Source organism: Apus apus, chromosome 6 (assembly GCF_020740795.1).
Source record: "Apus apus isolate bApuApu2 chromosome 6, bApuApu2.pri.cur, whole genome shotgun sequence".
NCBI classification, from domain to species: domain Eukaryota; kingdom Metazoa; phylum Chordata; class Aves; order Apodiformes; family Apodidae; genus Apus; species Apus apus.
In genome coordinates this window covers 19297271-19322397 of record NC_067287.1, presented here as the reverse complement: position 1 = coordinate 19322397, position 25127 = coordinate 19297271, and the positions used below count along the sequence as shown (strand labels likewise).

The 25127-nt window shown below is 34.2% G+C and overlaps 1 protein-coding gene across 1 annotated transcript in view; it reads left to right on the top strand.

Moving 5' to 3' along the window:
• Nucleotides 1–25127, top strand: part of LOC127386333 (sodium channel protein type 2 subunit alpha-like) — a 75098-nt gene that overhangs the window by 30990 nt on the left and 18981 nt on the right. The window contains exons 14-22 of the mRNA XM_051623208.1: nt 329–676; nt 2485–2617; nt 5076–5314; nt 8576–8749; nt 9987–10343; nt 12138–12623; nt 22000–22120; nt 22651–22805; nt 24629–24802. Coding sequence (XP_051479168.1) covers nt 329–676; nt 2485–2617; nt 5076–5314; nt 8576–8749; nt 9987–10343; nt 12138–12623; nt 22000–22120; nt 22651–22805; nt 24629–24802 — 2187 coding nt within the window. The remainder of the gene's footprint in view (nt 1–328; nt 677–2484; nt 2618–5075; nt 5315–8575; nt 8750–9986; nt 10344–12137; nt 12624–21999; nt 22121–22650; nt 22806–24628; nt 24803–25127) is intronic.

Sequence of the window (25127 nt, the reverse complement as noted above, 5' to 3'; positions counted from 1 at the left end):
AAAAGACAAATAGCTGCAAAACTTTGATAGAGAACTGTGTCCAGCACAGTCATGGGCCCATACCAATTCAATCTACCTTCTTTGCTCAAAATTGCTCAACCTTTCTTATACATAACTTTTCCTCTGTCCTGCTACATTACCTAAAAAATAATTTCCCCCATCTGCTTCAGATCCCCTAATGAGCACATTCCCCTAATGGACACACTGATACTATTACAGAAATAAAGTGTATTTCCTCCAGCACTGTGTTCCTTGACAAGCCAAAAACTTAGAACTTCAGTTCTAACAGTGTTTTGGTTTGGTTTGTTTTCTTTTAAATGTTTTACAGTCTTTGCTGAGCATTCGTGGCTCCCTGTTTTCCCCAAGACGCAACAGCAAAACAAGCATTTTCAGTTTCAGAGGTCGTGCAAAGGATATAGGATCTGAGAATGACTTTGCTGATGATGAGCACAGCACTCTTGAAGACAATGAGAGCAGAAGAGATTCTCTTTTTGTTCCAAATCGACATGGAGAACGGCGCAATAGTAACATTAGTCAGGCAAGTGTGTCATCTAGAATGGTACCAGCCCTTCCAGTAAATGGGAAGATGCACAGCACCGTGGATTGCAATGGAGTGGTTTCCTTGGTTGGAGGACCTTCAACTCTAACTTCACCTACTGGTCAGCTTATGCCAGAGGTAATTATAAGTAAACCAGTAATTATTACAGTTTGGCTCAAGCATGGAATATTTTCTTACTGCTTACCTCTGCATGCCTTATCACTCCTTAGACTTGTGAGAAATAATTTGCAATAGTTTTTAAATAACATGAGGGTAAAAAAGTCTTCAACTATCCATCTATCTGAGCCTCAGTAAAGCATTGTATTCTCCTAGCCTACAGCAAGAGATCTGCACACAGAAGGAAAAAAAAACGTAAAATGCATTTGACAATTTGCATATAGTTTCACGTCAGCAACAAAGGTAGACATTTTTTATATATACTAAGGATGTAACTTGGAAACATGTATAGGAAAACACCTGGAAACTTAAGCAGAATGCAGTTGCTGCTCCCATGGTAATTAAAGGAAATAGTTCTTACTGAATTTATCTTGAATATATTTTTCTTATAACTTTCATGAGAAAAATACATACAATTCCCATGTACCTTTGCAATTACACTACATTTCAGTCTTGATTTCAGACTTCTGTCTTCTGTAAGATGTTCTGCCAAACTTTTCAAAAGTAAGCTTTTTCATAGATAGTATCGTAATATGGATTCAGTATGGTATTTTGCTGTCTATAATAGCACTCTGTTTAACCTGAAAAATACTTTCACTGTAAGTAAGTGTTGAGATTTTATTACTACTACTGTTATGCATTTCTTTTTTATTATTTTTTCCCTCTATCTTGATATAGACCTTCATACCAGAAATTCAATCAGATTATCTCAGAGGTTATGTGCATATGGTTCTATTTCAGAAATACATTCACTTAAATAAAGATTTAGCCATTTAACCCAAGAGTATTCTCTGAAGAAATAGTACTAGGGAATGCTCAAAAGTGTTTTTGCATCTTCATACTAAGATAACTGTGAAATGCCTTATGAGGTCTGCAGGCTTTTTCATTCTTTTTCTGGATGGGCAAGAATAATGAGAAAAAGAGCGAGTAGTTTCTATGAATCACAGATTCAGTGGTAGAACAGGGACCAGTATTTAGGAGCCTTTTAATCCCACTGTATGTTTAAATCCCTAGGCCACACTCCAGAAGAAAGGCAAAGCAACTGTAAAGACACCTACAGAACAGTGACATGTTAAGCACATTTAAGTCAGATCTGGGTATTATTGCTATGAAAAGATAATTAGAAGCCATACCAAACAGAGAGGACTTATATATTCATTGCAAGAATATATCACAAATTCTGCATGAGCATTAGGGTGGGTGAGCATTAAGTAGAAGTATTATGTAAGATGTGATTTTTTTTCTGATATAAAATTCTCCAACCATGCTTATCATGTTAGGAATGCAGTAGTAGAGACTTAATTAATTCCTAGAATTATACTCATGCTCCTTGTATCAAAGTTACTTTCTTAAATAATGGTTCACTTCTTTCTGAAGTAGCATTTTAATTCTTTAACATGACTACCTGCTGGAAATTAAGGTGACAGGTTTCAACTTCGATCATTTATCCTTGAAAGAGTAATAAGAATCACTAACAAGAGGATACCTAGCAAAAATTTTTCTCACTCTGCCATTTAAACGAGAATCACCTTTAGTCCCACATCGCCTTTGTATTGTCACCCAGTTTACCAGTAGCACTGCACAACATTCCCACTGAGTTCCTCAATAAAGAACAACGAAATTCCTATGGAAACAGAAATACTCAGTGTAAGAAAAGTCTAGTATACTGCACAAAGCTGATTTTGATTATCACTACAATATTTATACAGTAAATATTGTTAACTGGTTGTTGAAAAGGATGGTTCAATTCCTCAGTATTTCATTTACAGGGCACCACTACAGAAACAGAAATAAGAAAAAGAAGACTGAGTTCTTATCAAATCTCCATGGAAATGCTGGAAGATTCTGCTGCAAGACAAAGAGCAATGAGTATAGCCAGCATACTTACAAATACAATGGAAGGTATTTGATGCATTTTATCTGACAGGCAGTTCACTGCATTTCTGCTAACTATATGTACAGAGCAGTATTTATGTAAGTGCCTTTGTAAATTTAAAACTTGACATGTGAAATCTCTGAATATCAGATAAAAAAGGGGTTTTGAGCATTTTTAAGATCATTTACACATTCTAAGTGCTTAGTCATTTATTTTTCATGACACCTCCCAAAATATTACTCTATTGAGTGGACTAACAGAGACAAAATTGTCATAGCTAGGGGACTGCCAGCGCCTTGAACAGAGAACACAGGGATTTTCTTCATAGAAAACATTAACAGGAAAAATTGATTAAAATACAGAGGAATTGGTATGATAAAGGCAGTCATGTGCTAGAAGAGTCATTTCCCCTTAAACTTAAAATCCATGGATAGAAAATAGGAAATTGGAATGAAAAAGACAGTTTTAAAGAAAACTGTAATCAGCCCATGCCAATGCACACAGACTGCCTTCCTTAAGCATTTCTTAAACTTTTTTAAGGTAAGTATATCAAAGATAAAAAATCATATTCATGATATGGAAAAGCATACACTGTTGGAATTTTTTTGCTTATTTAATGGAAACTTAGTACACTTTGTACATATGCCATTAAAATATTTTATAAGCTGAAAGGATCTTTTTACTGGATACTGGCACAGTGTGATAGCTGTTATAGTAAGACAAACCCTGCAGGTGTCCTACAACACCTATTCTAAAAGTACAAGGAATTACCAACTAAATTTACAGTGTTCTCCAAGATTAGTTTAAGCCAGAATTGAAATGCACTTTTTAAAGTGAGTTCTGATGCCCTTTGCTGTCAGATAAACACATAGATCCCAAACTAATTGTAGTCAGAAATCTATGGTTATATTGCCTATTTTCTTCTAAAAGTATTTTCAAATCACTCTTAAAAACATTTATATTCTATGTGTATCTTTAATGCAAGTGTGAACCGTTGGTATCTCTCCCAGAGAGAAAGGGGGTGCTGCTGTCTTCCACCAGCTGAATAGTTTGTCCTTCCATTCATCTGGTCAGAAAAAAACATGTAAATCTAAACTATATTGTCCTGATAGTCACCTACTACCCGCATCTGGTTTCCATTATTTCTGAAGTGGCTAAGTGCAAGCAATGGAGTCTCCTATGCCAACTCAGCATCCAGCGTGAGAGGCTACTTTTGTCCAAAGCAAGTCCCATCCTACCTGTCAGCATTCTGAATTACATGTTCAGAAATGTGATTATACCATCCACTTAATATATTCCTAACAAAGCACTGTCTTTGTTATGGTTTATAAAGATTATAGAAGACTTTCAGTAGTTAGGATACCTTTTTCTGCCTGAAGGCTACAGTCTGATATAATGGGAGAGAATGATAGTTTCAAAGACTTTGAGAGCTGTGGCAACTGACCTTTTAACTTCCTGTAATTTCACCCATAAAGGACAATATTTGAGGCAAAAATCAGTCCACTGGCCCTCAAAGTTTAGAGTTTAGCACTAAACCCTTACTAGCAAATACTGTAAAACAGCATGTTTGCTATTTCAGCACAATCACCCCTAAGTGTCATGATACTGGAGACTTCCCTGTGTTCTAAGGGATTTTTGAAAACGGGCAAATTTTAGATTTGTTTTGATGCCACCATGCAGAAATCCTATTGAAACTGTTGTGGCCATTGCTTATGCAATTCTCACTTAAGCAAGTATCAGTCTTCCTTCTGTGCTATTCTGAAACATTCCCTCACAGTAGATGTTAATTCTTATTATTAACTAGTAGCAATTACTATTCTTGACAGAAAAATGGAAGAAAAAATGGTTTGTAAAGATTATAGTCAAGAGCAGAGTTGTTCTGTTTCTCAATTGATAGATACTGCAACTGTACAAGATATTTTCAAACAAAGCCAAATGACAATTTTAAAAATGAGAAAACAGGTAAATAAAAAATATGGATTCAAATAAGCAATGATACGTAGGTGCACCAAGTTATCTGTTATGATAGTGTAGTGGTTCAGTGTAGAAGCAAATATAATACTTTTAGTACCTCAAAGCAAAATACGTACACATTGCATACTTAACACAAAAATTCTGTATTTTATGAAGCTTATACAAATTATACTAGTAAACATCGGCTCTAAGCAAGTCAACTACCCTAAACTAAGTGTTTAGACTCTCCCTAGTGTCATGGGAAAGAGACAAACACATTTCTCTCCTCAGACAGATGTCTGAGATTATTCACTCTTTAAACATAATTTCACTGTCCACTGGTTGTAGAGAAACTTAAATAAGTTAGATGCCTAACTTTAAGATGGCTAAACATAGGTGAGGGAAATCCCATATTAGTGTGATCTGTTGAGCTGAATAATTTGACTTTTAAAAGTATTTTAAAGAAGAACATCCAGAGGATATAACTGAATTATTCATGATCTGATACATTATTTCCTATTTGTTTTTCAGAGCTTGAAGAATCCAGACAGAAATGCCCACCATGCTGGTACAGATTCGCAAATACTTTCTTGATCTGGGATTGCTGGAGTCCATGGTTAAAAGTAAAACATGTCGTCAATTTAATTGTGATGGATCCATTTGTTGATCTTGCTATAACCATTTGCATTGTTTTAAACACCTTGTTTATGGCCATGGAACATTACCCCATGACTGAACAGTTTAGCAGTGTCCTTTCTGTGGGAAACCTGGTAAGTGGTTTGTCATGCACTACTTGGTGTAAAATTACCCCTTTCTAAAAGAAGAAATGCATAAACACATTAAATTTATTTCAAATTTTTTCCAGGTTGCTTTTTATAATCAGTTTAGAAACTACATATATTATTTTCACAGAAAAAGTTATTTTTGCTGGAGCCTTGAACTTGACCTCTGTATTGTAAATACTACAATGAAATAATTAAATAACTATAATGAAATAATTGAGTATGTGTGGAAGTGCAGTCTTCAATGGATAGATAGTTTGCTTAAGGTTTATCTTGGTTTTTTTCTTTGAAATGTTAAGGTAAATTATCCAATTTTTACCATGGTTCTGATTTCTATCACAGAAAATATTTTTCTTCTGGAAGAAATTGATGAAATACTTTTTGTTTGGTTGGTTGGGGTTTTTTTGGTTTGTTTGTTTGTTTTTTGGTGTTTTTTTTCAATTACACTATAGTGAAAGTATATTTTCAAGAAAGGCATATTTTGTATTAGCAGTAAGTCCTTGCCACTTTAGGTACCTAAAAACTACTTATTAAAGTAGAAGATCATTACTTATTCCCTAACAAAAGGCACCTTCTATCTGTAAGCTTATTAGTGATGCCTTTCTCGGTTTCAACCTGATCCAGAGATTTAGGGTTACATGTAATTCCTTTTCTGAGCAGATACCTAAATGTGGCATAACACTTAAATGTTCTTGTCTGCTTCTCTACATTTGCTTCTAATACTCAGGAAGCAGAGGAATGAACTTTGCAAGCATTTCAGAAGACTCATACATTTTTAATTTTTTGTCAGCTCACATAACTACCAATAGTTAACACAGGAGAGGTCTGGATTGACTCACGCAGCATCCAGTCCTGAAAATCAAAACCAACCAAATGTTCTGAACTAATCACTCAAAAGGATTTATTTTGAAAAGTCTGCTAATATTTAGATGGAGCAGTAGGAGATTTCTCAAAGTATGGTTTAAAGACTAAAGACTTTCCTTATATGTACTGATAATATGTCCTTCTATAACTTTTTTATACAAAATAGAGCTAAAATAAACTTACTGCCTTCATTTTCTTCCATGCATTACAGTTTCCTTTCTCCTGGACAAAGATTTAATTGTTGGCATATTCTTATATACATTACAGATTACAGAATATTGTATTTTAAAATGTTGATCTGTCATGCTGTTAGAATTACAGAATCTTAGGGGTTGGAAGAGACCTCGAAAGATCATCTAGTCCAACCCCCCTGCCAGAGCAGGATCACCCAGAGCACATCACACAGGAATGTGACCAGGCGGGTTTTGAATGTCTCCAGAGAAGGAGACTCCACAACCTCTCTGGGCAGCCTGTTCTCCTGATACTCACCCTTAACATATTTGTAAACATTGATGAGGTCACCCCTTTAGACTCTTCCAAGCTAAAGAGACTCAGCTCCCTCAGCCTTTCCTCATAAAGGAGATGTTTCACTCCTTTAATAATTTTTGTTTATTATTTCTCTTTGGTAATTTTTACTTACCAGGTCTTCTGCCTTTCCCCATCTCTTGTTTTTACTTTTACTCTAAGTTAGCAACAGTCATATTTTTAACTACCTTTGTAAGAAACAAGTATCCTTAATTAGGACTCTATGTATGCAGCGAATACTATGCCTGCTGGTTTCAATTAAATTCTCTGTTCCTCACTGAATTGGTCTATTAACCTTAATTCTGTGGTTTTCATTTGAGGTATGTTAGTTTACTCTTTGCTTGTGACATCACGGTCTGTTTGAGGATAAATTAAATATGACAAATATGACTCTGCCTTTTCTGCACCATTTTAATGAAAAGAAAGAAATAGTTTTAAAATGCAATGATCCATTTTCATAATACTAAAATTCATTCAGTATTCAAAAGTCTTGAGTAATAATAAGAAAACTTGAGCTTACTTCTGTATTTTTGTGTATTTGGGGATGCAGTTATACTGAAGAAGAAGTAGTTTGGGGATGGAATTACTTCGTAAAGGAAATATTTTGAAATATTTTAATGGTTGGGCTTGATAATCTTTTCCAACCAGAACAGTTCTGTTTCTGTGATTCTGTAAAAATGAAATGTTTTTAATTGCTTATTTTTTCAATTATTTTGACAAATATGACAGTTTTGTCAATAATCTGAGTTGTTCCATTATCTTTACCACTCATAGCAATACCTGTTATATTCTCCTGATTATACAGTTAAAATCTTTCATATCTCAATTTAATAGTATAGTGTTTCTTGCTATAGTTCTAGTTTCTCAAAAGTAGACTTCTTTTTTAAATGTTAATATTTACACTTTGTCAAAGGTGAATGTCCACCTTTTAGTCTGAAATTAAAAGGTAATCATGAGTGTAGTTACACAGTGTTGTAAAAAGTCAGCTGGGCTTCCATAAAACTTGCTGTAAGAGGGCTGAGAACGTGCTGGCTAAAGGACCATCAGAAGGCAGTGGCAGACTATGTTGGTGTACTTTGGTAAGCTTTTGGATCATCTAGGATATCCTTTGAGTGTTATTCAGAATATTAATATGTTTTTAGTGGTTTTGCTTCAAAACCTCTTTATTATGCTGCACAAACCAGTGATCACTACTCACTGCAAGAAAGCATTGGGTTAAATTCTGGACTTCAAAACACTACAGCTAGTTGATAATTTCACATTTGGCATTTCCAAATAACATTTCAAAGAACATTATCACCATGAAGTTATTTTTCCATAAAGGAAATAGCTATCACACAGAATAGTAGCTATGACTGAAACCTCTTTAACCTTACCAAAAGTCCAGTGCAAGAAACTCCAGTTTCCCCTGTCTATTCCATCCATATTCTTCAACTCTGACTTGAAAAAGAAACCTTTGAGAGACTTAGAGAATCTGACCTCAGAGAGTTTCTCCTAACACTTCTGTTTAGAGCAAGGAAATACAATTGTCATCAAGTCTTTTTTTGCTTTACTTGGACTATCCTCTTGTAAGATGACTGAAAACACTGGATCCTGTAACATCATAGGCTGGGTGGACACTCCAGCACAGACCAGTCAAATATAAACCAGAGCTGCTGAATAGCTTTTCATATATTTATCAAACTTCTGCCCTCCTGTATCTATCCTGATTTAGTAATTTGTTTTTAATTATCCATTTTCAGTGTTATAAAAACTTAGATGCTGTATGGAGTATGAGAACTCAAACTGGATTAGAAAAATTTAGTCAGGTATTTAAATTTCTCATAACAATTCCAACTAATGAATTACTTTCCATTTTAGGTATTCACTGGGATATTCACAGCAGAAATGGTACTAAAGATAATTGCCATGGACCCTTATTATTATTTCCAAGAGGGCTGGAATATTTTTGATGGTATTATCGTTAGCCTTAGTTTAATGGAGCTTGGTCTTGCAAATGTTGAAGGATTATCTGTTCTTCGATCATTCAGATTGGTAAATACCTTGATAATTAAATATTTGCATGCAGTTGTCTCACTCAAAAAAATATGCTGATGTCTGTAATAATTACCAGTACTGTAAAGATATATTAGATACTTAAATGGCTCACACTATTTTTCCTTGCCTAATTTGCAATATTTGATAAGTACAAGTTTAAGTTGTTTGTCAATTCATATTCTTTGTTATCTTTTGGTATCAAATTATCCCATTGATAAGCTATCCTACTCATATCCTTTGCCAGCATAACACTACCTGCTGTCTTTTAATAATTTTGTACATCTTCATGATACTGATTTCATCAAGATTCATCAAAAGCTGAAGATTTTTACAAACATACATATTGCCACCAGAATAAAGAATCAACATTTTTACTATTTATGTTGTGAGCATTATTTTGTGTTACTCATAAAGACCCTAATTATACCCTCTCTTCACAGCATTTATTTTAATGGGCATTAGGAGTGAACACGTAGTAACTCCATTACATAAAAGAAAGAATCATAACAATCTAACTTTAGGATAACACTTAAATTGAAATATTTTTGAGCTTCTACGAGAAATGTCTTTTTTATACTAATTAGTATTGGATGCAAGCTACAGGAGGCACAACAGTCATGATTTAAAAGTCTACATTACTAACAGGTATCACTATTACTAGGTTATTTCCTTATATACAGAGCAGGAAGTGGTGACAGTTTATTGGCTTCAGTTGCCACAGTACCCAATTTCACATACCATAGCTTGCTTACTGAGTATTATTTTTAAGTTATTGTTTCTGGTTTGAATGGACATCATAATATCAGCATCAAATTGTTCCTTCAAAAATTGTTATCTAAGTAAGCCTGGAAGTCCTAATCTGGCCCTGAGGGAAATGTGGAACCAAGTCAATGAAGAGGAAGTTAGTGAAAGTGATGAAAAGAGTTCATACTTCTAAAATGTCATTAAGTAATTTATCAATTCAGTAATCCACTGTAAGGGGATGTTTACAAATAATGAAAAGTACAAACACAAATTATGGGTATTTTTCTATGTACATAATTAAAATGAAATGCTGAACACTGTAGTTGAGGGAAATACTAAACTCCATGCTCTCTACTTTCCATTAAAATAATATGATCCTACTGAAGAACAAATCAATCTACAGAGACTCATATGCTCTGGTAAACAACTTAAACCTAGCTTCTATTTCATATCTAACACTAATGGTTCCTCTGCGCTTTTTGTTTTGCAGCTTCGAGTTTTCAAATTGGCAAAATCTTGGCCAACACTAAATATGCTGATTAAGATTATTGGCAACTCAGTGGGGGCTCTGGGGAATCTGACCCTGGTTCTGGCCATCATTGTGTTCATTTTTGCTGTGGTTGGGATGCAGCTGTTTGGGAAAAGCTACAAGGAATGTGTCTGCAAGATCTCTAGCGACTGTGAACTCCCACGCTGGCACATGCATGACTTTTTCCACTCTTTCCTGATTGTATTCCGAGTGCTGTGTGGAGAATGGATAGAAACAATGTGGGATTGTATGGAGGTTGCAGGCCAAACCATGTGCCTTATTGTTTTCATGCTGGTCATGGTGATTGGAAACCTGGTGGTATGTAATGACCTTTTTTGAACGTTAACTTGGATGCAAACTGTACACAAGTTAAAGCTAGGTAATAAGAATGTTTCTCATGCTTCTGTTTAGAATTTAAAAAGTAAATCTGAACCTACTAGATTTCGGGTGAAAACATATGATGATTCCCTTTTCCTCTTTTTCACTCCCATACACTGAATTATGAATCCACTGTGGGTCCAGGAATTTAGGAATACACCAAAATGTCAAATGAAACACCCTATAATAGGAGAGCTGCAGCTGTTTTAGAGATGCTGTTTGAATCCAAATGTCTTCCTAACTACTTTTGAAATAATAAATCTTGTGTTGCAGCAGCTCCTGGGCAGCTGCTTCCTTGGAGCAAACAAATCTAATAGACTTTCTTACTCCCATTACCCCTAATCCCAGGACTAATACTTCTGGCTTAAAGTATAATGTAGATGTTCCTATATAGAATATCTTGCATTAAGCAGTGAACTTTTTGGCCTGTTTAGGTTTAAAAAACAAAAGCAAAATACAGAGTGAATGGATGTCCATCCTAAAACTGTGTTTGCAAGTTTCTAACTCAAGCTTATAAAAGAAATCTTTATAGAAAATTGTTTATTCAAGGTGACAAGTTAAAATGTCAAAGGTTCAAATGATAATATTAAATTGGCAAGAACTTCTTTGAAATCAGTATTATAATCGGAATGCAACTTTCTTTTACTGATCATCTTTGCAGTTCATTCTGATATGCCTAAAAACTATATTTCGTTAATTGTCCAAATTCTCTTCCTTTAGTGATATATTGTAATATTATTTAAATTTTCATAAAATAGAAGTTGAAGTGTTCTTATCCTATTGTTTGCATGACCTTGCAATCTTAACATTATTTCAGCAGACATGTGCTGGGCCCTAAGAATTTACCTATGATCAGGCATCAAAAATTGCAATGAGATGGCAAAATGGGCTAAATAAACTTCCTGTAGATAAACATGTTAGGTCTCTCACATGTATTCTCTATATATTAAAACAAGAGTAATGATGTTTGAATTTTAAGGCAATAACCTACAGTTCTGATGCAACACTGGTGCTAAGATTGTTACCTGCTGATGAAATAAATCAATTTTGGTTTTAAATAAGCTAGATAAGAGCAAACACAATTTTAATTTTTGTCAAGCAAAAAAGGAAAAAAACCCACAACAATTTAAATCATATGTATTATCATTCATAATGGAGACTAAAGTGTAAAATTGATTTTTTTTTTATATTCCTTTTATTACAAGCTTTATAGAATTTAAGAGACAAGCTCAGAATTAACAGAAAATCACAGTCTTACAGTATAATCTTCCAAACAGTAGTTAGAAAGCATAAGTAGGTTATTATAGCATTAATGGATGTAGGTTTCTAAAATATCTGCATCATAGAAACTTATCTAATTTTAAGATTCATATTTCTTTAATTCTAGTTAAACTCCAAGTGATTTTAAGAGATTTAGACACAAGCCTTTCAAACCTCTGGTGAATGTGTGTAGCTAGAATTTTTGTAAGTTTTAAAAATTTTAGAGTGAGCAAACATGCTGCTTCAAAGAAAGATCAAAAAGTTTAACATAATTAGGAATTAGCTTGTCTGTTTTCATCTTCTGAGGGAATACTGATCAAAACAAGTGAAGGCATCTTTTGTAATTTAAGGTCTATATGGTTGCTTAAAATTAGTAACTTCTTTTTCAAAGAATGTGTGCTATTTGACAGTATCCTGTAAAAATATTCACTTCTTATATGTATATATTTATTATACAGCTGTATTCTCTTTTAGGTATTGAACCTGTTTCTGGCCTTGCTGCTGAGCTCATTTAGTTCAGACAACCTTGCTGCTACTGATGATGATAATGAAATGAACAATCTACAGATTGCTGTGGCAAGGATTCAGAAGGGAATAGATTATATTAAAAAAAAGATCCAGGAGTTCATCCAAAAAGCCTTTGTTAGAAAGGAGAAAGCTTTAGAGGAAATCAAAGCACTTGAAGAGCTCAACAACAAGAAAGACAGCTGCATTTCCAATCATACTGCTGTTGAAATAAGCAAAGATCTGAATCATCTGAAAGACGGGAATGGAACCACCAGTGGTGTAGGCACAGGCAGCAGTGTGGAAAAATATGTAATCGATGAAAGTGATTACATGTCATTCATAAACAACCCAGGCCTCACTGTGACAGTGCCCATTGCAGTTGGAGAATCAGATTTTGAAAATTTAAATACAGAAGAATTTAGCAGTGAATCTGATATGGAAGAAAGCAAACAGGTAAGACTTTTTGTCTCTTAACAATGAAATTGTAGTAATGCATTTACATATTTCTTAATTACATATTTACAATTGTTTTAAATTTTCTTATTCTATGTAAATAGATTTTATATTTTACTATATTATGTAATTATAGTTCTAGGAAAAACTTACCCTATGTGATGGCATACTGGGGGCTCCTTAGGGTTTACATTTTTAATACTATTTTTATTAGCATTTGGAAGATGTATCATTTTAAATATGACTATTCCTTTCACAATTTTATGAGGTTTTAGGACTAGCACACATTTCATGAAGCATTCTTTCTACAGTACCTATAATGCGATCAGGATTTATGGAATAAGAGTATTTTAGAAAGCTAAGGAACAATCAAAAGTATACTACTTTGCATACCAAATCAAAGTAGAGAAATTTTTTAATATATATTTAGGGTGTTCTAAAAATGAACCCTGAGATATCATAAATCAGTGATGTATTCTGGATTATCTAAAAATTTTTGTGAATAATATTTGTATTGATTTTGTATTCAGAGACTATGGCTGGCTGAACTGAAGTAGTCCAGATAACACTCAATGTTCTGGTAAAGCAGTACCTCAAGTTATACTGGAGAGCAGAATAATTTTGTTATATAGATGCATTTGGAAACAGTTTACTTGAAAGCCTTATGCTATTGTTATTCTGCAGAGACAAAAGTTGGTTAATATGACGGAGACCACAAGCCTCAAATTTTAAGTCGCTCAAATACTACAAGTGAGCAAGAACAGGTGATAATGGCATTAATGGAAAACTTTGTGTGTTGGAGTAATGATCAATGACAAGCTAATAAATGCATTAGCAGAATGTAGTTATATCCAATGCCCTCATAAATGTACGAACTGTGAGGTTTAAGGCATCAGGAACCACAGATAAATATGTTTTCAATTAGATCAGAAGCTGTGATGTTGTGCGGTAACTCATTAATACAAAAGGGTTTGTTTACTATAAAGAAAGTCCTTCTCTAAAGAAGCCCTGCATTCACAACTGCATCATAGCTGTATCACTGCCTTATATGCAAATACGCTGCAGTCCCCAGCAATACCAGGCTATACCATATAACATTACTGGGTAGCTACGATCCCCTTAATCATAATATGGGGTTTTTGCTAAAGAACATAAAGGAATATGAAAAGTGTGTTTATTTGTAACTCCAAAGAAGGTTACTATGCATAATAATTTTAAGATTAAGAGCAGGATATTCTATCATCTGACTTGCTCAGTTGTGAGACAAACCTTTTCAATGCAGATGTGTAACATAGTATAGCAGTAGTGTTTATCCATGGCAATTCAAATATATAAGATATTCAGAAAGTGTTAAGTGATATAATCCATATAATCAACTACTATAAAAAATCAAACATTCAGAATGCCTGTGGGTCAGAGAGTTAAGTATTTTTCATGAAAGCTGGTCTAATAAAAATTATTTGTCTTTTCCAATGAACCTTTAGCAAGGTCTTCTAAGTCTTCTCATATATTCTGATGACATTTTATTATAAATTTTCTGCTTTCCTTGTGGATAGTTCTCATAAATACAGTGATGAGTGCCTTCCTAGTAACTCCATCTCATGAAGTTACATGCCTAAACCTTTCTTGAATATGTTACTTTTAAAAATGTTTGCAATATGCATTAGGAAGTTGGGAGGCTTATATGCTGTGCTAAACATGTGGCTATATGACATACTAGCCTCAGCAGCAGAGCTGGCTTGGGAAGTTCCCACCCATACCTGTCTCCTGATCTCCTGGCAATCTTTACCCCTTTCTCTGCTACAGTGCTTCTGGGTCTGTACTATACTGCATGTCATTGGAACGATGAAGTTAACTATCATCCCATAGGTATTATTTCCAGTGACTGGGAAATCTGCCAGTTAATTATGGATGTTGTATAGATTAAAAATGTGGAGATGTTTTCAATGGGGATAGGATAAGTTTAGGACTTCTGTGAAGCCTCAAGTTTTCCACAGAATGTAGTAATCACTACCATTGTGAAGCTGGAGCAATAGTGCTTCCTCAAGTTCTGCTCATACCCAACTGCTTGGCGTTTAGCTGTTTGACATGTGTTGGTACAGTGCAAGTGTGCATATGGTAAATGGTATCTAATAACTAAGAAATACCTTACCAGTGGCTTGGAAATAGTGAATTCTATTTTAATTACTGTTTCTGTTCTGGATTCCTTATTCAATTCCTTCTGGATGATTTTTAGGGAAAGGATAAAGTGCCTTTTTTCATTGTGTGTATAAAAATCCACCATCTTTGGTAATACATGAACAGATGTTCTGACATGTGACATGAATGTGTGAAGATTGCAAATCTTCTCCTATCATATCAACAGTACTGTAGAACCTTTTGGTGCCTTCTGGTTGTCTTTTGAGGAAGACAAAGAGTATATTGATGCAGTGTTTAAGTGACCTCTCTAGAACAATACACCATCATTTGCTCTACTTTGCCTCTCAAGGGATACAACTGAGACAACATCCCTGCTAGAAGGCCTGAGCTGCAAAAGGAGGGGTAAGAGATGGGACAGAACTTTCCCTGCCTTAACTGGCCAAAATACCCTCAGGAGGTAGCCCCTTTAATAGCTCTTTAACAACAGAGCTGTGGGAAATTAATCTCCGCAGGAACTGTAAAATGAACCACTTTTTTTTAGTGTCTTACTGTCTGCCACTGATAGTAAGAGTAGAATGATTATTTAAAGTCTATCAGCACTAACAGGTCATGCTAGGAGTGGAGCAGGTTGTGTGTGCCCCTGAGGAATATACTAAGAGCAGGTAATTACTATAGAAACTGTGTCTGCAGCTGAGTGAGGAAAAAAATTTATATTTTTACCTATCAGATCTACTATGGTACAAAATAACTCTAGTGACCAAGTTGCTAAGTTGTTGGTTTTTTTTTGGAAGACTGGTTCATTTTTTTTCCCCCTTTTAGAAAATGTTTTTAGTTGATTTGCTAGTTAATGCCTTCCCAAATCTGCCATAATGTGTTCTAGAACCAGGTTGCAAGTTCCAGACCTAAAGAGATCTCTCTAGTACATATCACCAGAAGTTTGGAGAAGTCTCTGTTTGGATGAAACTTTAAAATAACATTTACTAGGTGTAAAAGTTATTAGAGTAATAGTTGGCTGAAAGTACCTGAATGAAGCAAATATTTCATGGATACTTTGAAGGAGGATTTTGTCAATATCTACGATCAGAAAACAAAGGTGCGATACCCAAAGAAATAAAATTCAGAAACAAACTTCTGCTCTGAAGATAATTAGGATAATTACATTTAAAGACAATAAGAAAATTAGAAGTAACTGAAGGGGTGCTTTTAAAAGTTAGCATTGTGGAAGCTGTTTCTATTATAAAATATGCCTGCTAGTCAGTGAAATGAATGGACTATGTGAATCTTACCAAATGTAAGACTCCTGACTCCTAATGTATTTCCATACCACTTAAAAACTGTTCATTATATCTGAATCACAACTTTATGAATAAAATTTGGATTTCAACATAGATAAGTATTTTCAAAGATATTAATAATTTATGGAAAGCTTATTTCACAACTAAAGAAATACATATACTTACAGGCCTCAATCATTCAGAATTACAAAAGTTTTTATATCTACAGTATATGTACAGTAAGTACAAATTCAGATTGGAGAAGTATGGCTGCACAATTAAATTCTGAAATCATGACAGATGGTTTTAATAAAAGTAAAAATTTCCTTCTTACTGTCTAATCCTCTGAATTTTCAAAACAAGGAATAAATTCAATTTTCTGATTGGCTTCACTAGTCATTTGTGACTAGGTGAAGTAAAAAGACAGGAACAACACAGTTATTGCATTCCCAAAGGTTAAGCATTGACATTGGGCTTTGGTAAATTCCCTAGCTAGAACATACACAGCAGTGATTTGATCAATTGTTGGATGATTTTTTAATCACATTTCTTTCAAAATATCTAACAATCTAAATTCCTCTTTTCTAAAACTGACCAATTCTGTGACAGTATCTTTGAAAGTCACAGATTATTTAAGTTATGGCCTAGCTGTGGGTAACTAATGAATGAAACCATATCTGTGGATACTCTGATGAGCCACTGTCCAGACAGTGATCCAATCCTCTTTCTGAAAAATTAGAGAGAGATTAGAGTCAGAAGTATGTGACACAGTAAACCTGAACTATAAGCTCACACAATATGATACTTCATCACATTTAATTTAAAGAGAAATTAAGGAGGTTTATTTTAATTGAGATCTAGAAGTTCTACCACCATTATTAGAGGATGAAGGAGGAATGGGAAGTCATACACCTCCAAAATATTTTGCTTACTGTATGTACATTTTTTTTGCAAATAAAACAGATAATCACATAGTAATTTAAATGAAGACCAGAATATTAACCTAAAAAAACACTTAACATTTTCATTAATATGCAGTAATACTGGAATCTTTTCCAAATCCACTAATAATTTATAAATTTATTTTATTGTATTTTTATTTATTAATCACAATTTCATAATGTGGATTATTAGGCCTCGCTTCTGCATTTCTTCTTTCTCTAAAATACACTAACAAGTTCTGTAGAAAGGTTTGTTGAACATTTCAGGTGGTATGTATTTCCCTTTTTTCAACTGATCATAAAATCTTTAATAATAATGTCTTAATTGTGTTAAAACCATGTTTGAATTAGAGATTCCAATAAGAGGAAAACTAGAGGTCCTGTGTCTTGAACTTCACTACCTACCATTCTTACTTCTCACAGGGGTAAAACCAAGCTGGAGCAATCAAGAATGCAGCTCTGGTGCTTTTTAACCAGGTAGAGCAACGTGTCACCACTTTCACACAGGTTACCTAAGCAAGTTATACATATATATGTATATATATATATAATCACTTTTAAATGGATTTTGACTGGCCTGCATGCTCTTCAGCTATGTACCTTCCCTATCCATTGCAAGACAGTAGAAACATGCACAGCTGCTCTCTGCTGAGTCATGGGACTCACATCACAGCATGGTCAGGTGGGACTGGCAACCCCGACATACATTTTTTTTACTCTGCTAATGATTTTTCTGGATATTTTTATACAGTATTTAGCAATAAGTGCATGTTCTACAGATTTTGAAGTATGGATCATAAAAGTTCTGGAATGTTATACATTAAAGAGGCCAAAGAAAAAGGGAGCATGCATAGTTTTTAAAAAATAAAAACAACCCTTTTTGATTCAGCCCTTATAAATGTAAATATTTAATGAAATGTGTAAAGTGATCTATGTAATGACTACTGCCACAATTTCAGCTTCTTAATAAAAAGCATTTAAAATATTATCATAGATACTTGCATAAAAATTACACTGTTACACTTTTATATCTCCAGTGCACTGTAATGCAAATCTCCAAGATGCATCTTCATCTACTTTCTTTATTCATTTGGGCAGTGCATATCTTGAGTTTCATAAACGGTATGCAGAGCAAACAGTTTTGCAGTTGCTCAAATTACACTTCACAAATAACCCCCCTTAAAAATCTCTTAATGCAAAGCTTTTCAAAAATACTCTTTCCTTAAACTTTAAACTCCTTCATAAATAGTGGTATTTTGAAATGTGTTTCATGATAACAGTCTGTGACTGAGCTGGGGGACTTGGTGTAAATTAGAAAGACTATGGAGTAGTCAGCATAATTTTTATAAAATTCCATGTATATTTACCCTAGGTTTTATTTATTTAATTATTTGTTTACCCTTTGGTGGTGGTGGTGGTTTTTTTCATTATAGGCAAGTATAATCTCCATTTATACATAATTGGCAGAGCCTTCAGGAATAGGTACAGCAAATAATTGCACAGGAGCCAAAGTTACATGAAACTAAGGAGGTCAATTTATCTTAATAAATCTTGCTGTCACATTTCAGTCCTATAGCAGGATTCAAAGCTGCTGTCTTCAGGTAGAGTCGAACTGGCTTCAAAAGGATAACCAAATGGTTTGCTTTGTACCACTGATTCTAGTTTATGATCTATCTATATTCTATTGTAGTATAAATTGTCCAGAGATGCCAAAAGAAACTAATATTGGCGTGTATGCTGAAAATTCTTGGATTTTACTGATTAGATTTTAAACCAAGATATGCTTCAAACATCAAATAAAACTCTATGGAAAGAGACTTTAAAGTGGTTTTCTTTCTATTACACAAGGTCAAATAACACAAGATAGGAGATTTAAAGTCAGTTATTCTAAGCTTTGGAATCAATGATCCCCATTATTTTATATTTTATCACTCAATTACAGTGCAGCTTTCCAGATTCAAAGGATAAAACCACCTGGCTGAATTACTAAAGCAATTTGTAATGGCTGAATCCCTTTATTTTATTGTCACTTGAATCATGAAGCCGTTTGTAAAGCTTAAAATGTTAGTAGCCTGCTCTTGCTCTTATTGACATCTAGAATAAAATTAAATAAGAGCAAGACTGGGTCTTAAGTGAATGCATTTTCGTAAATGGGCACATTGACATGCTGTTAGTCAAAGCCTGTTTTAATGATCTAAGCTGCTGAAAAGAGATGTACTACTCTGAAAGGATAGTATGGAAGATGATTAAACATATATTAAACAAATATTTGGGTTGCTGGTGGAGCGTTTTTTTGTAAAATCCTTACAATAATATTTATAGTAATATTTTTTTAAAAATATAATCCCACTGAGGCAGTATTATTTTTTATTTTATTTTTGTGTGTGATTTTCACAGTATTGCTCAGGCTTCTGCTCTTAGTCAAGCATGTTGTATTGCTGATTTAGGTGTTGAGAATGCTGCATCATAAGCAATTGCTTTCAAATGTATCCTTGTAAAGGAAAATGTGATATTATTCAAGATGTAAATAAGTATTTACAGAGCATGGTGTGTTCTAGAGGCTGATAATCACATTTATGAGGTGAAAAGAAGATTGTGTTAATCCATCATGTATCTTGAGTGTCCTATTAGTTTTATTAGTTTTATTGCTAGAAAAAAAAAAAATTAAAGTTGCCTTATTTAAAATTCAATGGTTCTTTCCTAATTTAGGGTCTTGAAGCAAAGAAGAGGAGCTTTATTAACTTAATGAGACTTTTTTATAATTCAATTATATGTCATTTAAAAAAAAAATGGTGAAGAGAATGATTTATGGGAAAAATAATGGAGATAATTATAAGTAGGTTTTGCTTGTACCGATTATAAATTGCACTTCTGTCACTTGGTTTTTTGCAAATATGTTGATAGGACTAACTGCAACAGAGTTTACATGGGAAGAAGTGGTTTAAAAATTGACTGCCTTTTAATTGGAACTCATAGAGATTAATAATTGAAGGTTACTATGAACCTTTATCATCCTAGTATTAAGTAATTGATTTAATGATGATGGATCAGGCCATTAATTAGTTTAAATTTTCCTAACTTGAATGTGACAGATTATTATTTTCACAATATTTGGTTCTTCTTTGGTGAAGAAACTGCCTATAATTTCACTGACAGGTTTCAGACTAATTTCTTTGTATTAGAAGGATATACAATAAGGTAACTAGTTCACAAAGCTTATTCCCTTTTTAAAAGATTGCCTTGTGTGGATAATAAAGTAATGTACTAATAATGCTTACTATAGTTAGTGCATTTTGGTCTGTAAATGTAATGAAGAAAGCAAAGTTTTAAATATTCTCACTATATGAGGTACATAATGTTTTATTTCAGACTTACTAATCTACATGACCAGTAATACAATTATTCCTTTTAGAGGCTGTTTACACATATACGTTTTGGAAATCATAGAGGAAGTGCAGTATGAAAAAGAAAACATTATATTTTAACATGTTTACTAAGCAAAAATTAATCATTGTGAAAACCCAAATCTCAATGTATTTATCCAAAACTTCTCACATTTGTCAGCATGATTTTCCATGTATGACAGATCATGATATTTTAAATGGGAAAGAATGGGTTTCAGACTCATACGTGTGTGCTTATCAGAAGTCTTTTCTGTTATGTGACAAGTCCTTTATTTTTGGTCACAATGCAGTAATAGCCATGCACCTGAGGTGTGAGTGACTCTATGTTGACTAAACTTGCATGTGAGTGCGAAAGGAAGCTTCTGTAAAATTAACCCTGAAATGATTATTTTTTTTAACCCCCAACATATTTTTTTTAAACTTCATTCATCTCATGTAAGAGGTGGAACAGGCTGCCTGGAGAGGTTGTGGAGTCTCCACTTCTGGAGACATTCTACAACTGCCAGGACACGTTCCTGTGTCATCTACTGTAGGTGATCTTGCTCTAGCGGCGGGGGGTTGGACTACATGATCTTCAGAGGTCCCTTAGAGCCTCGACCATTCTGTGGTCCTGTTAAATTCCTGTGCATAAACCAGACATACTTCACTGTCATGCTTTTTTTAATGTTGTTAATATTTGTTACTTATTTCACAGTAAAAGTATTTTGGATGAAAGCATTTAAAGATGCAAACAGTACTAACAACTGAAAACAAGTTACAAACTCTATGTCTAATTTTTACACCAGTTGTGTGTATCTTTAGCAGGTTTGTCCTTTCAAAATACGCTTTCTTAAAAGGAAAAAATTATGGACAGTCTTGCATGACTGATAAACAGCTTTCAGAGTACTTGATAAAGTTACTTACTTCCAGTTACTTTATGTCGCTCTCTAGTTCTTGCAATTTCAGATCTGAAAGTGCTTTTCCCATAGTAAGAACTATAGTATTTCAGTGTAAAAAAAAAAAAAAAGAATGACAGAAAAATGCTGAATGGAAAGGACCTCAGGAGGTCTCTCAATATGCACAATAGACCAGAATGCAAATAAAAGATTTCAGATCTGGTAATTTGTGCTTCCTGCAAAAATTAGATTGTGTAGAAATTTCTCATTAAATGCCATTAAATTTAAAACTTTTAAATCCAAATATGGTGTTTGTTTGTGAAAACATCATCTATAGTGGACATGAAGATATCTGTGGAGCTTTCTGTTAGTTCATTTCTCTGGGAAAATTAAGACACATTTTCATTATACCCCAATCTAGTAAAGAAAACTAAATAACTTAAGAGTGAGGTACATTCAAGCTCTCAAATCTTAATACTACTCAGATTACTTCAGAAACCTTATATGTGGAACAGGTTAGTAACAACTTACATTAAAATTTTCCTTATGAGAAGACAAACTGGGAAACAGAACAATATAATTAATGTCTCATTACTATGTTTTAACTTATGGTGATGCATATTTATCAGTATTTATTTAGTGTTCTTCAAAAGTCAGAGATTGGCATGCTTTGATTCAGTATAATTTTTTACAGAATATGTATCTAATGAGAAAAACACTGTTCTGTGGAACTTTACTTGCAGAAACTAAATGCCTCCAGTTCATCAGAAGGCAGCACAGTTGATATTGCCCCTCCTGGAGAGGGCGAGCAAGCAGAAATTGAAAGTGAAGAAGCTCTTGAACCGGAAGCCTGTTTTACAGAAGGTTGTATTATAACTGTTGACTTAAGAGATGTCATTATGTTAAGTAAAATGCCATAATTATTAGACATGTTTAAATTCTTGACACTTTAAATCTTGTGGACCTTCCTGACCTCAATAATCAACAGAAAATAGTCTTATCCTATATAAGGCTACCTGCTGGTAATCAGATGCCAAACACAAGGTTCTCTAGCCTTTAAATTTATCTGCCTGGCCACTGCATACACCTTGTAACTAAGAAACTTCCTTAAGTTTTCTATACTAAAAATGCTTTTCAGTTTTGAAAGGGCCCTGGAACTTTGGAATAAATTAATTTTTGTGAGACTCCGTGAATAAATGGAATAGTTACACACCAACTATCAAAAATATAAATGCTTTTTGGATTTAGAATACTTATTAATATGTCTATAAAAGAAGATTCCAATGTTTAATTTTAAAAATTACTATAAAATCTGTTAAAGCTTCTAACAATGTTGTTATCACAGTAAATATTGACTTTGAAATAATTAGCATTTGGATCTTAATCTAATGCAGGTTGCGTGCAGAAATTTCCGTGTTGTCAAGTAAGTATAGAGGATGGCAAAGGAAAAATTTGGTGGAATCTTAGAAAAACCTGCTACAGTATAGTTGAGCACAACTGGTTTGAGACCTTCATTGTCTTCATGATTCTTCTCAGCAGCGGAGCACTAGTAAGTAGAAAAAATGGCATATGCTGAACATTTGAATATCTCATTATAAGCAACAGCAAAATTCAGGAAGACCTGTTTTACTTGGAGCTGTATAAAACTACCTGCATTCTGTTATTTCAAGATGGAACGAAACATGGCCCAAACATGAAAATGTTTGTTAAATTTCACATTTCACTTTTTTAGTGATACTTTTGTTTTACCTCTCTAAACCTGATGCAATTTTATTTAAGCCAGCTTAGCTGCTCAAGATTTAAATTGCCTGCCAATTTGCAGTACGTTCATCAAGAGATTTGAGTACAAAGAACCATTGTTAATTGTGAATATATAGCTAAATGCATGATTTTAAGTCCCTGATTCTTTCTAGGCTCATCCACTTCTTGGATTCTGCTTACAGAAGACCAAACAAACAAACAAAACAAAACCAAACCACAAAAAAAAAAAACACACACACAAAAAAAGGAATAATTGCTGCATTCTGTTATTTTTTTTTGGAGGCAGGTGATAGGGAGGACTGTGACAGCCGATTAAACCTAACAGCCATTTTCCAACAAGATTTACATTACTCATCTTTCCAGCTTTACTCAAGTGGAACTTTTGTATAGTATCAATGTACATAGTGTACATTCTAGCAAATGCTGCTGAACGAGGTGGGTGCCCAGGTGATGGAGGAGGCAGAGTTACTGAATGCCTTCTTTGCTTCAGTCTTTACTGCTAAGGTCGGCTGGAAAGCAGCTCTATGGAGAAGGAACTGCACAGATAACAGCATCTCCTGGTGGGCAGCAAGTTAACCATGAGCCAGCAATGTGCCCTTGTGGCCAAGAAAGCAAATGGTATTCTGGGGTGCATTAAGAAGACTGCAGGTCCAGACAGGTTATCCTCCCTCTCCACTCTGCCCTAGTGAGGCCAGATCTGGAGTCCTGTGTCCAGTTCTGGGTTCCCCTGTAAAAGAAAGTTGCTGCTGTAAAGACTCCAGTGGAGGGCTGTGAGGATGATTAGGGGACTAGGGCACCTCTCTTATACGGAAAGACTCATAACACAGACCTGGGTCTGTTTAGCCTGCAGAAGACTAAGAGGGGATCTTATCAGTGCTTATAAATATCTAAGCATCAAGTGTCAAGAGGATGGGGCCAAACTGTTCAGTGTTGCCCATCGCCAGGATGAGGGGCAATGGGCACAAATTGGAACACAGGATGTTCCATCTGAATATGAAGAAAAACTTCTTTACTTTAAGCATGACAGAGCTGCCCAGAGAGGCTGTGGAGTCTTCTCTGGAGTTACTCACAACCTGCTTGGAAGCGATCCTGTGCAACATGCTCATGGTGAACCTGTTTAGCAGGGGGGTTGGACTAAACGGCCTCCAGACATCCCTTCCAACCTCTACCATTCTGTCACTTTGTCATTCTGTGAAATGCATTGTTCTTTAATTTAACTCTTAGGCACGAGTTTGATTGATGGAGGAAATGTAGTCTCCCTAACTGCTTTCTAGAATGGCATATGCATACGTGGAACAGATTTTCTAAGAAAGGGGGTTTATTGTGTCTATGTGAAGGTTTCTTAATACCACAGTGAAGAAAAAGTCATGCTTATGGTTTATTTCTTAATTCATTAGTAAAATAGGATATATAAAAATTAAATTGCAGACAGGGCAGAATACATGACTTTGCTCCAATTTTTAAAGATGGGAAATATGTAAAATAAGAGGATGCAGAGGAACAAGGGAATTACTAGCTCTAACCTACTTCTTTTCTATTGATTTATTCCTCTTTTTTTGGTCATGTATGTTTGGTGAAACATTAGTAATATCTGAATGTATTTTTTCATAGGCTTTTGAAGATATATATATTGAACAGCGCAAAACTATCAAGACAATGCTGGAATATGCTGACAAAGTTTTTACATATATTTTCATTTTGGAAATGCTTTTAAAATGGGTAGCATATGGTTTTCAAATATATTTTACTAATGCCTGGTGCTGGCTGGACTTCCTGATTGTTGATGTAAGTACACAGTTTTTAATATTGTAAAATTCACTACAGTAAAGTTTTATGATGTAAAACTCATTACTACTAAGTAATATTCTTATAAACATGCAAAAATAATTCACATTGTAAAGCCATACTGCATTAGAAATAACCTGCAGCAACCTGGTTGTGTTATTTAAAGTAAATTTATATGCCAGAAGGAAAAGATTGTCTGGCCATCAGTTTGTTTGTTCTTCATGGTGAATAATTTCATACCCAGGATGTATCAAGCTTGAGATTTTATGAGGAAAAAAACCTAATTTTGAAACATGCTATTTTTAGTGGACTCTGATCATGCTAC